The sequence below is a fragment of the Triticum aestivum genome, chromosome 4B, assembly GCF_018294505.1.
Source record: "Triticum aestivum cultivar Chinese Spring chromosome 4B, IWGSC CS RefSeq v2.1, whole genome shotgun sequence".
Classification (NCBI taxonomy): Eukaryota; Viridiplantae; Streptophyta; class Magnoliopsida; order Poales; family Poaceae; genus Triticum; species Triticum aestivum.
The window spans coordinates 652,182,138-652,198,726 of record NC_057804.1 but is presented as its reverse complement, the minus strand read 5'-3'; the positions used below and the strand labels follow the sequence as shown (position 1 = coordinate 652,198,726).

The following is a 16,589-nucleotide window of genomic DNA, read 5'->3' as shown; positions in this document are numbered from 1 at the left end:
GCATTTCAAGCTTTGGAGGCATTCAAGGTCCAGCACGACGGCAAGTGCTTCAACCTATCCCATTGTTGGAGGGTCATCAAAGACGAGGAGAAGTTCAAGGCGCAATATGCCGCCCTCAAGTCAAGTGAGGGGAAGAGGTCCGTGGAGGAGGAAGACGGCGAGAAGCCACGCCCATGGGAAAATACCAACTCGAAGAAGGAGGACAAGCGGGATGCGGCGTCGAACGCCTTGATCGCAAGCGTGGAGGGCATGATGAGCAAGAAGGACTCAAGGGAGGAGGAGCGCCGGTGATACAAAGAAGAACAAATGAACGCCTTCATGGAGATCCAAAGGAGGAGGCTTGAGATGGACGCGGAGAAGCAATCCAAGATACTTGAGATGGAGGCGGAGAAGCAAGCCAAGATGCTAGAGATCGAGGCCGCCAACGCCAAGATCAAGGCGAAAGAAGTGGCTCTCACGAGCATGATGACCGGGGTGCAGATCATGAAGGTGGATCTCAGCATCGTGTCACCAAGGAAGAGGCCATGGTTTGAGAAGATGCAGGCCGACATGCTTAAGTTTGATGATGAGACCTATGGCGCGAGCGCCATCCTTTTTGGTATGCCGGCAAGTGTGTTGGCATGACCACGACCGTGATGGCGTGGTCGAACTCCTGCCCCTTTTTTGTGTGCTGGAATGTGTGCCGGCCGCTGTAAAGTGCGCCAGCCGAACTGTGTGGTATTTTCTGAAGCTGACATTGTATGCCGGCGCTGGCATGGTGCCGGCATGACCTTTCGGGCGACGACATGGCTGCCGGCATGAACTATGGCCACGGGCCTTTTTAAAAAAAATTAGCATGGGACATAAAATCCGTCGGCGCGTTGGGTGCACTGCCGACCCAAATCTCAAATGGGACGGACGCCGAGCAGACGGCCGATCCAAACGGATGAAAAGCGCACGAAAGCGTCGTCCAAACTTGGGTCGGCGGCGTTGGAGTTGAGCAGCTCCAACGGGCCGACCCAAACGGACGGCGCATTTGTCCGCTTTATGTCTGTTTGGATTGGCCGCCCGCCCGGCGTCCGCCCTGTTTTGCATTTGGGTCAGCAGTGCGCCCAACGCGCCAACCCATTTTCATGTCCGCACTCAAATTTTAAAAAAGGCCAGCGGCCTTAGATCATGCCAGCGACCATGTCTCATGCCGGCACCATGCTAGCGCCGACATACATTGTCGGCTTCAAAAAATGCACCACACAGTTCATGCTGGCGCACTCGCCAGCGGCCGGCACACATGCCAGCACACAAAAGGGGTGGGACTTGAGTTCGACCACGCCATCACGGCCCCATGGTCATGCTAGCGCACAATCCGGCATACGAAAAAGAAGGCGCTCGCGGCCACGAGATCACTCTTCGGTGAACTTGAGCATGTCAGCCTGCATTTTCTCGAACCATGGCCTCTTCCTTGGCGACACGGTGTTGAGATCCACCTTCATGATCTCCACCCCGGTCATCATGCTTGCTAAGCCACTTCTCTGGCCTTGGTCTTGGCGTTGGTGGTCTTGATCTCGAGCATCTTCGCTTGCTTCTCCGCCTCCAAATCAAGCATCTTGGCTTGCTTCTCCGCATCCATCTCTAGCCTCCTCCTTTGGATCTCCATGAAGGCGTTCATTTTCTCCTCTTTGAAACGGCGGCGCTCCTCCTTTCTTGAGTCCTTCTTGTTCATCATGCCCTCCACGCTTGCGATCTAGGCATTCGATGTCGCATCCCGTTTGTCCTCCATCTTGAAGTTGGTCTTCCCCCGCGGCCAAGCCGGCTCGCCGTCCCCAACCTCCTCCACGGCTTCCTTTCCCCCGTGCGACTTGAGGGTGGCATATTGCGCCTTGAACTTCTCCTCATCTTTGATGACCCTATAGCAATGGGAGAGGTTGAAGCACTTGCCATTGTGTTGGACCTTGAATGCCTCCAAAGCTTGAAATGCCTACAAATGTTTTTATGCAAGCATGTTGGCACAAATAGGATGCAAATGAACACACAAGCATGAACTTGATGACACAAAAGAGGGCGGCTTGCTACCATACCATGTCTTGCATGCCGATGCCGCTCACGGGGCGGGCCTTACGCTCTCAAGAGTGGCACAAACTTGTTGTACTCTTGTTGGATCACTCTCCATCGCTTCGAAATGGACACCCACCCACGCGTGCTCACAATTTGGTAAGGAGGAAACTTCTTGCGCTCATGAAACTCCCAGTGGACACGAATCCAAAAAGTTGAATGCTTTTGTTCGGTGCCGATCTTGGGGTCTTGTCCAATGTCCCTCCAACACTCGCAAAGAAGCTTGTCCTCGGACGCCGTGTATGCCTTCATGCGCTTGCTACTGCGCTTTGGCTTTGGCCCAATGGCTTGGTTGGCAAGCTCGTCCTCAAACAAAGGCTCCACTTCGATGTCGCACTCGTCTTCTTCCTCTTGCCCGTAGTCATCCGGAAACTCGTGGTCAAGTGGGAAGCCGTTCAGGTCCATGCCGACCTGATCACGCATGAAGGCCGACTGATCATAGCCAGCGCCCGGCGTGAACGCCCCGCGGCCGTCCTGGCTTTGTGTCTCCTCGGGGTCATAGCCAGCGGCTGGCGCACCGCCCTCGAAGATGAGGTTCTGCATGTAGTCCTCGTCGGCGGCGGCCGGCATTTCGTGGAACAGGTTGCGGGCGTCCGGTAGCACGTCGGTCGGCATCTGCCGCGCGCGTTTCCTCACGCCTCCGGATGACGAGCCACCGGCTACCGGTGTGGCGTTGAGGTTGATGGGCGCGGGTGTGGAAGGCGCCACCACGCTCACGTCGGGCGAGCACTCCCCGGAGAGGTACGAGGCCTACAGATACACGTGGAAGACGGGTATCGAGGTGCAAGCTGACGCGCGGGGCGAGTCGGGCAGCACCATCCGAGGGAACACGGACGAGCCGCTGCTGGCCACGGGGGCGTTGTCGAGGCCGTGCTGGCTAGGGTTTAACCGTAGCATGTAGAGCACCTCCCTCATTGCCGCCGCGACGCGGGCGTTGGTTACCTCCTGCTGCCGACGGCAGCCGTGACAGCTTCACCCCTCGCCGAAATTGGGCCGGAAATAGGTCGTCCGCGGACGAAAAGCGGAAGCGCATCCGCTTGGGTCGGCGCGTTGGGCCGTTTTTTGTTTGCGCGCCGACCCAAACGGACGGCGGCGGACGAAATGGGTCGACGGCGTTGGAGTTGCTCTAACTCCTGTACCACTAGTCGTACTACCACAGCACGTCCACGTCCATCTTGCATGCATTGCATATCCATCTGCGTCGCACGGGGGTTGATGGTGCTATACTCATATCGAGGGCTCTGCGTACTACCAGCAGTGTATGCATCTCCAGCTGGACAAGAGTTATGACTTATGACTGATTTGGCGCGTGGAATTTAATTTAATTCATTACAGTATAAGTGGACATTATTTTACCTATTTGTAGGTAGGACAGGCTCTGGGTGGGAGCACGCGGTAGCGCAGCGCAGGACGATAGGCGTACAAGACAGACAGGCGTCCTGCGAGTGCGAGCCAAAGAGACAGCCGACGGACGGACGGGCGGGCGGGGTACAGCAAACAGTGGACTGACCGACACGCGCGTGGTCCCACATGCCGGTGGGAGCAAGGGCCCACCGCCCAGACCAGACCAGACCAAGGCAAGCCAAGCAAGGCAGACAGGAATGATTCCATCGGGCGTTTGTTTAACACGTTACGTAGAAATGCCTCAATCAATCAGGCCGCTGACCCCGCTTTTCCCCTGCATCCCACCCCACACCTCAATCATTCGGTCCAAACACACACCCCACCCCACATCCATTCACACTCCACCTCACTTTTCTATACTTGCGAGGATGAGGCGTCGACCCGTTGTCTGGGCAGCTGAGACTGCTGCCAGCCCACCCAAGTTCAAGTCCCGGCTTGAACGCGTGGTGCTCGCGGAGTTTGTCCTATAAATAAATGTCAACGAGTGTTAGCCCTTGGGTTGGTCTCATTTTTTTCTATACTTGCTTACTTTTTTTTATTCACATCAATTTTATACTAGTACTACTACTCAAGCTTCCTTTCTTTCAGCTCACATTCTATTTTGTCAAACAAAATTAGTGAAGCTCAAGCGAATACTTATCAGAAAAATGGACTGGGCCGGTCTCCTAAAACGAACACACTATTTGTTCGCGCACTGGTACGGACCAGTCCGCGGACACGGATGTGGAAACCGGCTATCCAACTGAATCCCGTGAATGGGGGTTATGGATGCGGGCTCCGAGTCGTCCACTTGCCCGTCCTCATAGCATACTTCGCCTCTGCCCCTGTCTCTGTCGCGGGTCACATCTGCTTGTCTGCACCGTCATATACCGGCGACGGAGTTGGTTTCCTGGCGACCACGCTAGTTTAGTATCGGCAGTCGGACGGATAGGTGGCATTTGCACGCGGAGAGAAGGCACGTACACCGGCATGGGCGACGCTCTTGGCCGGCTACAGTGAGAGGTCGTGGCCGCTTTGGACCCGCATGAATGCGGCGCTGGCGCTCTGGAGTGATATGAATGCGGGACAACTCTTTCACACGGGAAAGGACGCGGGTCAAGGAAATGGTTTTCGAGTGGGACCGGGTTGTCGGACGAGTGTGTGGCAGCGGCTTAGAGCCTGCAAAGCCCCCTTGGTTTGCTTCCGGTTTACGGGACAACGGACGTCCAGACCAGTCCGCGAATGGATGAAATACCGTGTTGGATGACAAAACATGTCCGGGCCACGCGGTCCGGATGGTCATGGGCCGTTCGAGGATCGGTGCTGGAGATGCCATAAACTTTGGACTGCAAAGTTTTACATTCAGAAAAGGTTATACGGACTACATTATGAATAGAGGAAGTAGACGATACGTGAAAAAGACAAGTTTTGTTTGCCCGCTCATACTCATGGATGACATGGGTTTAAGGTTTTTTTTCTCGAAACAGACATACTCCCTCCGTCCTTTAAAGAATGTACTTTCAACTTTGTTGGAGGGTCAAACTATCTCAATGTTTGACTGAGTTTGTGCAAAAATGTATCAATGTTTATGAAACCAAATAGGTATATGATGAAAATATATTTTATCATGAATCTAATGCTACTAATTTAATGGCATAAATGTTGGTGCATTATTGTATAAATACGGTCAAACATAAAAAGGTTTGACTTTCCAACAAAGTTGGAAGTACACTCTTCAAAGGACAGAGGGAGTAGGAGGAAGCAAGATGATGCTTCGGATGCTAACTGTCCTTGGAGTCTATTGTAGCTACTGTACTAGGTAGTAAGTAGTAGGTCGTACTGTAGTACTACTAGGCAGGAAGCTAGGAACGTGAGAGGGTAGTCCGTATGCAAACTAGGCTGCATTTGCAGACGTACGATCTATGTACTACAGTGCATAACAGCAGCCACCAACTCTGTTCGCTATACGGCTACGATCACATGGTACAGAAACCATATATCTCTACTCTTGTGTCTTTGTCATCCTGCAATATAGGCCGTTCGATTTATATCTGATGGATAGAAAGAAAAATATGACAATTTTTCAAAAAAGATACCCACTCCCCTCTTCACATTTACGAATAAGGCATTTCCTCATTTATCCTTTTCTCTCACAAGATAAATTATTTGATGTTTCGTGCAACGCACTAGCATCTTGCTAGTAAGTACTCCCTCCGTCCCGTAATATAAAAACATTTTTCAAGCTAACATAGCTTGAAAACGTTCTTATATTGTGGAACGGAGATAATACATAACACACATTGTCATACTTGTGTTGCGTGTGATGCTTCTTTTAAACCACACAGATTAAAATTATGTTAGGATCGAACGAGCGACCTTGGAGATGGTACGGAAATCGGACGGAAACTATAAGCACGCCTAGGGGTTGCTCTTTCCGTTCCAGGCGTGACATGACACCATGCATGCAAGCACGTCTGTTTTTTGCGAATACGCAAAACTTTTGTATCTTTCTATTGATAGAAGAAGAAAAAGAAAGATCCTGATAAGTGCCATATGTGTGGCACAAACACATGGCAACCGGACGTTTCCGATGTCAAGTTTAGTAATGCGAGAATGTCAATTTTAGTTATGAAGCATGACAACTTCTTTTTCGAATGGCAAGTTACAGATTTTTTTTGGTTTGTTTTTCTTTTCGGATGACAATTTTAGTTGTAAAAAATGTCATCACCGGAGTGCTTTGTGCCACATGTATTACACTTCACATTTAGGGAAAAAAGAGTACAAGGAAGAATACACATGCACAGACCAGGTAACGTAAACATGATGTCCAAAACAAAGAGACAAGAGATGACCCAACAGCACTAGCTGCTACCACTAACTAGGCGTCTCCAACTGGGTTCGTTTGGTTCGTTTCATTCCACTTTACCACCTACTTTTACCTTTGGGCTTTGGTTCACTTCCTTGACCCGCGCTTTGCAAAGTCATCCTTGACGCCGCATTGTACGCGCACATTCTCCTCTAGCCATATCTCTTCTCTTGTACTTGTACTTGTATAAAAGAAAGAAGAAGAAAAATAGCACAATGTTGCCACCTGCAATGCACGGGCAATTATCTACTCCCTCCGTTCCTAAATATAAGTTTTTTTAAAGATTCCAATAAGTGACTACATACACAGCAAAATGAGTGAATCTACATTTTGAAATATGTTTACATACATCCGTATGTTGTAGTCCATTTGAAATGTCTAAAAAAAACTTATATTTAGAAACGGAGGGAGTAGATGAAAAAAAACTCGACCAGTCTCTTTTCCCTAGCTAGGGTATCTCTAGTGAGGGATTTTCCGCCCCAAACCAATTCTCCTGCTATAGTAATGTTTTTTGTTTAATATGGTACTCACTCTGCTGTAGTGATCTAAAAGATCTTATAAGAGTTTACAGAGGGATCACTCTTTTTTTCTTGATTCCAGTGGCCGTTAGTGATACTTACTCCTAGTCTCTGATACTACTCTTAAACACTAAGTACCTACTAGGCTTTAATACCATATATCAATACCCTAATCGTACTCTTACTGTCTTACAGATAAATACATAGCTTTCCCTAAAAAAAGATAAATAAATGGCTCACCAGAGCTACATACAAATCTGGGATAAAGGTAGCTACGTACATAGTACATCTCTGTGGCTGGCAGAGGATCCATTTTATTTGTACATGCGGTACATGCTATTGATACTACTGCATCTGCTGCTGCTGCTGCTACATGAAGCAGGAGCTGCACTAAGCTACACCTCACCACTTTATTCCAGTACATCCACAACAATCTCCATTAATGGACTAGCTTCAGCTTGTACCAATTCTCACACGGTAGGTGTGGAAAGTTGTTGCTCATTGCAACATCATATCTAACTGGAAGTGGGACTGATAGATTATGTGGTTAAGTCATGTAATCTTTCGTTGGTACCCACCATTTGTGGTGTTTTCTTTTTCATTTTGTCACTTTAGTTGATAAAAATGGCTGTGTGCATCATGATGATGCAGAGGCCGGGGTCTTTCCCCTTTTCAAAAAAAAAAAAAACTGGAAGTGGGAGTGCACTGCTGATGCATCATGCATGCCACAAACCGCAGACAATTCGGTTGCCGTCCTTGAATAATTCGCCACCGGCTCAATCAGTCGACCTTCACCTGCTCGCTCCTGGAGCTCGAGACGGCCCATCCCTTATGGGAGAGCCTACCTCCTCTGCTGTGGCCTTGGGTCCTGCCAACCGGTTGCTTTCACGACACTCACAGACTCTTGGAGATGAACAAAGCTTGGGTTTTTCAGGGATGCTCGACACAATTGATTGAACGCACCGGAGGTGGAAGGACTGCCATGCGGCATAGGTCGGGTGTATGCTCATTGTGTTCGTGTCCACCTGATGTTTCATTTCGAGTCAATAAGATCCACCATTTGTCGAGAAACATTGTGACAATGCCTCTCTATTCGCAATCGAAAGGGTTAGACAACATTACTGTCATACATATAGTACTGCTACACACAAAGTAGCAACTGCTATGCATTCATATGATCAGTACTCTAATTGTACTCTTACACACAAATAAACAGCTCACCAGGACTATATACAAAGCTGGGGATCCAGTTTCATTTCTACTACATGCACTAGATGCTGCCTGCTGCTGCTGCTGCTGCTGGTACACCTTTCTTACCTACTACCAACTCAAGTGAGGCTACACTACACTACATCCTCACCACTTTATTCTACTGCTTCACTCAGCTCACTCAACCCAGGAGCCCTGCTCAGCCACACCAAATCAATGGACCAGCTGGTGTTAACTCTCACACCAAATCATTGCAACAGCTGCAGCATCTACCTGGAAGTGGGACCGCGCGCCGCAAACCGCAGACAGGACACTTCGGTTGCTTCCAACCGCCGCTGTTCTTGAATGATTCGCCGCCAGCCAGCTCGATCAGTCGACCTTCACCTGCTCGCCCCTGGAGCTGGAGACGGGCCAGCCGTTCTGCGGGAGCCTACCGCCGCCTCTGCCGCGGCCCTTGGTCTTGGCGGCCAGTTGCTTTCGGACCAGGCCTTGCACCGACATCATGTCGCGCATGCTGTCGTGGAGCTGCTGGCACTGCGCGTCGAGCGCTAGCATCGGGAACGGCTCCTCGATGAGGACCCCCACCTGAAAATGCACGAGGTGTTAGTACCCAGGTAGGAGAAACGGGGCAAATACAAGTAACTGATGAGATGAAGCAGACACTGTTAACCAAACAGCAAAGCAGGAATAGCATGATGTTTTCCGTCTTAATATCCTCCTGACCATCAGAAGCCTATGAGCAGAATAAAGTAAAAAAACGTATGAAGTACGATCTGCGCTTCTCCACCTATAGAACATTTAATAGAAGCATTCATCGGCTTGTTGCTCCGATTGCATACATAAGTCACTCAAAGCAGTTTGCATAAGTTAGCTACCATATCGCAATTCATAAACTGGTTGAAATGGAAGCAATTTTCGTGGGGTGAAAATAGGTAGGAACTTACTTCCTCGATGCAGAATAAGGAGGCAGCACTGACAAAAGTAGCTGGAACGACTATCCATTTACATTCTGCCCATAGTATGATTGGAAGTGTAAGATGCCACAGGACAAGAAACCGTGAAGTAAGCCTAGTGTATGACAGAGGAACGGGAATCCCGATGATCTGCTCGCACACACAAATTCCTTCAAGGAAACAAGACAGTTTAGACTCCTACAACCAAAAGAAATAACTGGCATTAGGTTGCAGATCACACGGTGACTGTTAGCACTGAAGGTTTTGCAGGAAGATAAGGCAGAAGGGCTACCATGATGCTCCGCTTATGTTCCTCGAAATCCAACATCTGGAGACTCTGCGAAATGAACTCGATGATGCAACGAGGCCGGTGTTCTGAGCTCATGATAACATTCAGGTCATCCTCTGCGAGCAAGCCCTGAAGGTCCTTTCTGATGTCGGAGTTGCTGGTTATATGACACTGAAACAAACAAAAAACAGAAGCGTAACGTTAATTGTGGAACAGTGGATAGGAGTGAAAAACAGACAGTAACAGGCTAACAGCTATTTCAGGGACCTGGTCAAAATCAAGTTTGTACTACAAAATAACAGAAAATCTGAAGCATCAGCAAGAAGAGCAGGGTTATAATTGGAGGAAGGATAGGTTTTCACACGAACCTAGGACATCAATTTCGTCAAGGACATGACACGTTGCAAGTAGGTTGACATCAATGTAAGTAAATCAATACAGGACATTGTCCATTGCTAGCAGAACAAATTATACAAGGACATAATCAATCGCAAGGGCCAAATGAATGAATCAATGCAGTTCCAGGGCAGTCCTTACTGAACTTTTACCTATTTCAGCAATAAGTCCATAGTGCCTTACACTCCACTACATGAAAATGTTCTTAGACTCTTTCATTCATATCAAGCAAAGCTTTTTCCGGCAGAAGCATAACGATGAAGTGTACCATTAATCGCGGTACACGGGAGAGGAGTGAAAACAAGCTGAACAGGCTAAGAGCTAAGTATTTCAGAGACTGTCAAATCAAGTTTATACTGCAAAAAACTGAATATAATCTGAGGCACGAGCAAGAATAACAAAGTAATAGTTGGGGGAAACATATCATAGCATTCAATAATGGCCTCCACACGAATCTAGGCCATCAATTTTGTCAAGAACATATGGTCCATTGCAAGTAGGTTGACATCAATGTAAAGCAAATCAAATTATACAGGACAGGTCCATTGCAAGTAGGTTGACATCAATTGAAGCAAATCGAATTATACAGGACAGATCCATTGCAAGTAGGTTGCCATCAACGTAAGCAAATCGATACAGGACATGTCCATTGCAAGTACATGCTCATCAACAGTAGCAGAACAAATTATACAAAGACATAACCAATCGCAAGGGCCAAATGAATGAATTGATATGGTTCCAGGGCAGTCCTTACTGAGCCTTTACGTATTTCAGTAATAAACCCATAGCGCATTATACTCCACTACATGAATATGTTCTTAAGACTCTTTCAGAGACTGTCAAATCAAGTTTATATTCTACAAAATACAGAATATAGTCTGAAGCATGAATGAGCAAGAAGAACAAAGTGATAATTAGGGGAAGCATATCATAGCTTTCAATAATGGCTTCCGCACGAATCTAGGCCATCAAATTTGTCAAGAACATGGTCCATTGCAAGTAGGTTGACATCAATATAAGCAAATCGAATTGTCAAGAACATGGTCCATCGCAAGTAGGTTGATATCAATGTAAGCAAATCGAATTATGAAGAACACGGTCCATTGCAAGCAGGTTGACATCAATGTAACCAAATCGAATTATAGAGGACATGTCCATTGCAAGTACATGTGCATCAATAGTAGCAGAACAAATCACACAAGGACATAATCAATTGCACGAGCCAAAACATACCAGTTGACATGAATGAATTGATGCAGTTCCAGGGCAGTACTGACTAAATCTTTACTAATCAATTCCGAGTACCAATTTTCAGTAAAACCATATTGCCTTACACTCTACTACATGAATGTTGTAAAGACTCTTCATTTATAGTATCAAGCAAAGCTCTCTCCTTTTACAGGACAAGCATAATGAGGAACACACAGGACACAGTGATATGCAGCAGTGGTGGATCTCTCTCACTCACCTTGAGCGCGACGGGGAAGGCGAGGATGTAGTTGACGAGCGCGCCGGTGCCGGTGTCGTTGTCCCCGCGCTCACCGGCGGCGCAGGAATGCATGACCATGCCGGCGAGCTCGGTGGCGCCGGCGAGGACGCGCATCCAGGCCTTGCGGCCCTCGTCGAAGCGCGCGTAGGAGGCCTCGGTGCGGAAGACGAGCAGGAGCGCGAGCGCGGGCGCCGTGAGCTGGTAGGGCAGGGAGGAGGCGGTGAGCGCGTAGTCCGGGGCGAGCGTGTTGTAGGTGGCGACGGCGGCGGCGAAGGCGGTGAAGGCGGAGACGGGCGGGACCAGGGAGAGGATGACCCGGGAGGAGAGCGAGGAGAGGAGGTGCCGCAGGTGGCGCAGCGAGCTCCGGTGCTCCCGCCACTGCTCGTGCGTGTACAGCGGCCGCGGCTCCCGGATGCGCCGCTCCGACACCGCGTCCGCCCAGTCGGGCACGGCCGTGAGGAGGGAGAGGAGCGGGTTCGGGGGGTTCGGGGACGGTGGGGGGTTGGGGAGCGGCTCTGGGAAGCAGCGGGTGAGCTGGCGGTTGCGGCGGCCGGGCATCGCAGCCGGGTTGAGGTGGTGGTGGTGGCGGCGCGGGGTGGAGGCCGGGCTGGGCGGCGGGCGTGCCGCCATTGGCTGTCCCCGGTGGGCGCGAGGAGGGGAGGGGATTCGTCGCTCGGCTCAAGCCATGGCCGGCGGTGGAGCGGAGCGGAGTGGAGTTTGTGTGGCGGAGGAGAGGAGAGGATGCGGCGCGCGCCTCGCCTCGACTCGTTGGCCGACATGTGTTGTGTCCATCTTGCTCTTGGATCCGTTTCTCTGGATCGGACGGCCAGGAGAGCGGCCACGTGCGTGCATCCAGAGATTTCAGAGAAATTTGCAGTCTTTGCGAGAGAAGAAAGGATGAGAAATTTTGATAAGTTTCGAGGCATGTATCCAGTCTTCTCATTTTAGATTTGGACTTGCTTTGGTTTACGTAATTTTTATACGGTAAAATTCCTGCAGGAATTGTTGTTTTAAGTTTAGGCTTCTTTGGTTTACGTAAATTTTGTATGAGTTCTGTAGGATAAAACGCCTACAGGAATAATTTTAGGAATGGATTCCTATGCCTATGTAGGATTACTTCATATATGCTTCATATTTCATATGAAGAGAACATTTGCTCAGATCCAATGGAAAGATCACCATCCTATGAACCAATTGACACATCTTTTCTAATAAAGTTGAGATATATGCCATCTTATTTATTTATTTATATGATATTCCTCTCCTAGGAACCAAATGAGGCCTTAACCAGAAGATGGATCATGTGATATGAAATGTTTTACATGCCCTCCTTCAGTGTTGATCTGACCGGAGTGTGAACACGGCATGGGTGTTGCTTGCCCCGGTTAAACATGAATTGCTCACGCGGGGCTTAATGGGCCGCAGGTGGTGTGGTCGATTCATAGAGGTACATATTTTTTAGGTTTCCCATGAACAAATACATAGTGCAATCAAATCAATAAAAGACGAAGTAAGAAATGTTGCTGTATGGATATTTGTATGTGTAAAGTTAAATAAATTATGCACCTTTAGAAATGTCCGTGTACTTTAGAAAACGTTGTCATAGTTTAAAAAGAATTCGCGTAATTAAAAATATTATTCATCGCTGAGAGCTCATGGCTTTTAAAATAAATCATGCAATTTTGGAAAGAGTCCACATTCATGTAGTTCAGAAATGTATTAAGGTATTTAAGATATCCTCTATATTTTTGGGAGATGTTTGTGTAATTCAACAGTCATGCCTTTTAAATCAATGCAGTAGAAAAATGTTCTTATTTTTTCTAAAAATGTTTAAATAATTTAAAAGTATTCACCTACTTTGAAAATAATATATGTGTAATATATATATATATATATATAATATTAATATAAAAATTGTAATAGGAAAAAGTAGAATAATGAAAAAAAAAATTGAGAGAAGGAAAATAAAACCGAAAAATAAATGTTGAATCGGAAATGGGGGGGGCATGGCCATGGTTACGCCATGACCTCCTATGTGTAGTTATTTTTATTTGATGCTTCCTACGCTGTAGTCATTGTTGAGGAAATCGTTAACTGTTAACTGTTCGGTTGGCTGGTGAGTAGAGGATTAATCGGCTAATCGGCAAGTTAATCAGCCATTTAATCAATTAATCGGACGATTTATCGGTTTATAGGCTACTCGGTGACCCTACGAGTAAGGATTGATCGACAAGTTAACTGGTTAATCGGATGATTCTTGAACAGGGGCTGTAGTATATACCACACTTTATTCCCCACAAAAATAATATACGAGACTTTATTGTTGTCTGGAATTGCAACCACGGCCGAGGCCCCATAGCTCATCGCCTCATCCGCCTGCTTCAGCCACAAGCAAAGTAGACAATTACCCAGGTTGTTGGCCCACACATCACCTAGGGCATGTTTGGTTGCCCGCGTGCAGCCCAACCAGGCCCGCGTGAGATGTGCGCGGCCTGTTTGGTTGCCTGGACTGCATGTGGTTTGTGGCCCGCACGGACTTGAAAGCAAGTCGCGGCCTGGCCCGGCGTTTCTCGCGAGCCTGGCTCGGCGCGGCCACGCATGCGAGGCAGTTGCACGCCTCGGGCAGCGCCGGAGACGGAGGGGATGTCTCATAACTCGCCCCCCACTCTCCTGTCACCGCCCAGTCGCACTGTTCCCACCGCTCCCTCTCTCCCTCACCGCCCCTCCCTCTCCTCTCCTCTGATGGTTCCGCCTCGCCCACCGCCACACCGCCCTCTGACCTCCGTCGACCAGCGCATCGCCAGCATCCAGAAGCGCTGGCTGGCAGGGCTCCAGAACTCGGGTTGGGACCTGGCGTCGGCGCTGCGAGCGCCGTCCCCCATCTACTGCCGGCCACCACGAGCGTCGACCAATGCGGTGCCGTCCGTTCCTGCTCCACCGCCGATTCCGGACCTCGTGGTCCTGGGCTCGGCGCCGGCGCCGTCCATGGAGCCGCTGCTTCTTGGGACCCCATTGGGCAGGGGGGGTTTCTTGACCCCCGTTCAAGGGTTTTCTCGTGTCGGCTGGCCGTCCTCCTCGACCTCCGGCGTGGTGATGAGCATGGGGCCGATGCCGCAGGACATCGTCAGGGCCGACTCCTTCTCTGCTCCGCCACCTCTCTCCTTCCCGCCGGGGTTTTCACCCCGGCCTTGGTTTGCTGCGGTTGCGCAAGCTCCGGTGAGTTAATCCCCTCAATGCTTGCTCATAGATGTACATTAGGGGTTTATTTTCTTAGGCATGTGCTAGTAGTTAGTGGATTCGATCGGATTAGATAGGATTGGAGTAGATCCGATTGGATTTGATTCCAATCGAATCCAAGCGGACCGATCTGTTCTTGTTTCCTACAGTGTGTGTCCTAGGATATTTTGTTTCTGCTAGTGCTACTGTGTCCTAGGATCTGTCATCATGCTAGTTAGTTGTGTTCATGCTAGTAGTTGTGTTCATGCTAGTAGTTGTGTTCATACTAGGGTTTGTGTTGATTGCTATACGTGCATGTAGTAGGACCATTTTTGGATGATGCCAAATGTGCATGGCTGCACATGGGTGCTATTGGCACTTGCACTTGCTATTTTTAGATGTTTTCATGCTTAGGATAGTGCACTGATCAGTGGACTTGCCCAACAGCAAGTGCCACTGATTAGTGGCATTTGCTCATATCAGTGGCACTTGTTGTTGGGAGTGGACTTGCCCAACAGCAAGTGCCACTGATCAGTGCCATTTGGCCATGAGCAAATGCCACTGATCAGTGGCACTTGCTGTTGGGCAAATGCACTGATTAGTGGTACTGGTCAGTGGACTTGCCCAACAGCAAGTGCCACTGATCAGTGCCATTTGGCCATGAGCAAATGCCACTGATCAGTGGCACTTGTTGAGCAAATGCCACTGATCAGTGGCACTTGTTGTTGGGCAAATGCCACTGATCAGTGCACTTGCCCAATAGCAAGTGCCACTGATATGAGCAAATGCCACTGATCAGTGGCACTTGCTGTTGGGCAAGTCCACTGATCAGCTGCTTGCTTTGTTTGATACTAATACGTACTTGTCATGTTGCCTAACAAGATATTGAAGACTGGCTGGGATGTGGCGGGTGGAGGAGCTCAAGTGGTCGCCGGAGCTGAGCGCGCCGATGATTTCATCCCCACGAATAGGTGGCTCAGGACGGTGGACCTGCATGGCAAGATCGCCTTCATGAGCCTGTCTCGTTCAAGGGGACGATCTCCGAGGCAGGGCCACGAGGAGGGGGCCGGGGAGCCGCTACGCTTCTACCAACAGATCAAGGACAACGAAGACCTCGCCATGCTCGTCGTCCCTCACAAGTTTGTGGAGGTGATGAACACCTGGTTGGTCATCAAGCGGCTCCCGTGCGTGGTCAGGCTGTCAGCGAACAAGCGGTGCGTGTTCCGGGTGCAGGTCCAGAACTTCGAGGGGAACATGGTGCTTGGCCGGGGCTGGAACTACTTCTGTCGCCGCCACCGGATCATCCCCGGCGACCTCGTCGTTGTGCGCATCTCAGGACTCGTACTGAAGGTTCAGATCTACAACCATGACTCCTCAGTCATGTGCAGGTTTCGTTGCAGCAGGTACAACTGCCATGGTGACATCGAGCATGCTATGTAGTTAAGTTAAGTAAGGTGCTAGTGTTGAACTTTTATGGTGTGTGGCGAGACTTGTGCTAGGAACTTGTTCATATTTTGGCCAGGAGCAACACCCTGGCATGGAGCAGGGAAGGAGGATGCCCCTGCTGTTAATCTAGATTTATGCCATGTACTTAAATTTGCTGTCATTTCGTTGCTTGCTGTGTTAAGTTTGCTGCCATTTCCTTGCTTGCTTTGTTTATCTTGCTGTTATGCTGATCATGTGGTGGTAAGGCCACCATATTTGAATGGGGTGAGCAGAACACAAACGCTGTTTGCAACCCTTCATGCGATGCAGGCAACCAAACAGGTTGCATCTGCTGCATATGAGACTGCATTTCAAGAACCAGGTTGGCTGGAGATGAACATGCAATGCAACTACTGTTGCAAACTGCAACCAAACACGCCCCTAGTGAGTATGCTAAGAGCAAGTGCAATAAGGTGACATAAACATATTATAAGGACTAAAATATTATATCTTTACTTAGTTAGAGAAGAGAGAAAAATGAAAGAGAAAGAAAGTGAGCCGTAGAATAAGAGCCGGCTATAACACAAAAACCAAGATACTTTGTGAGATTGTAAGATGCCTCAACTTATTTATTAAGGAATAACTGGCAGATAACAACACCGAGCACAAAAGGTGCTAACTGGACACGTAACGATGCTTGAGGCCACAAGCCAGTCACATCCAACTTTTGGATGTGCTCAGCGTCGGCATAACGGGC

General features: G+C 49.0%; 1 protein-coding gene across 1 annotated transcript; it reads right to left on the bottom strand.

Moving 5' to 3' along the window:
• Positions 1 to 8,007: 8,007 nt before the first annotated feature.
• Positions 8,008 to 11,960, bottom strand: LOC123093879 (UPF0187 protein At3g61320, chloroplastic). The gene is made up of 4 exons (XM_044515943.1): positions 11,171 to 11,960; positions 9,310 to 9,477; positions 9,009 to 9,215; positions 8,008 to 8,649 (listed from the first exon to the last, which is right to left on the bottom strand). Exons 1-4 carry the CDS (start codon positions 11,819 to 11,821, stop codon positions 8,434 to 8,436), a joined length of 1,242 nt encoding a protein of 413 aa, XP_044371878.1. The 5' UTR covers positions 11,822 to 11,960; the 3' UTR covers positions 8,008 to 8,433.
• Between the last annotated feature and the right edge of the window lie 4,629 nt (positions 11,961 to 16,589).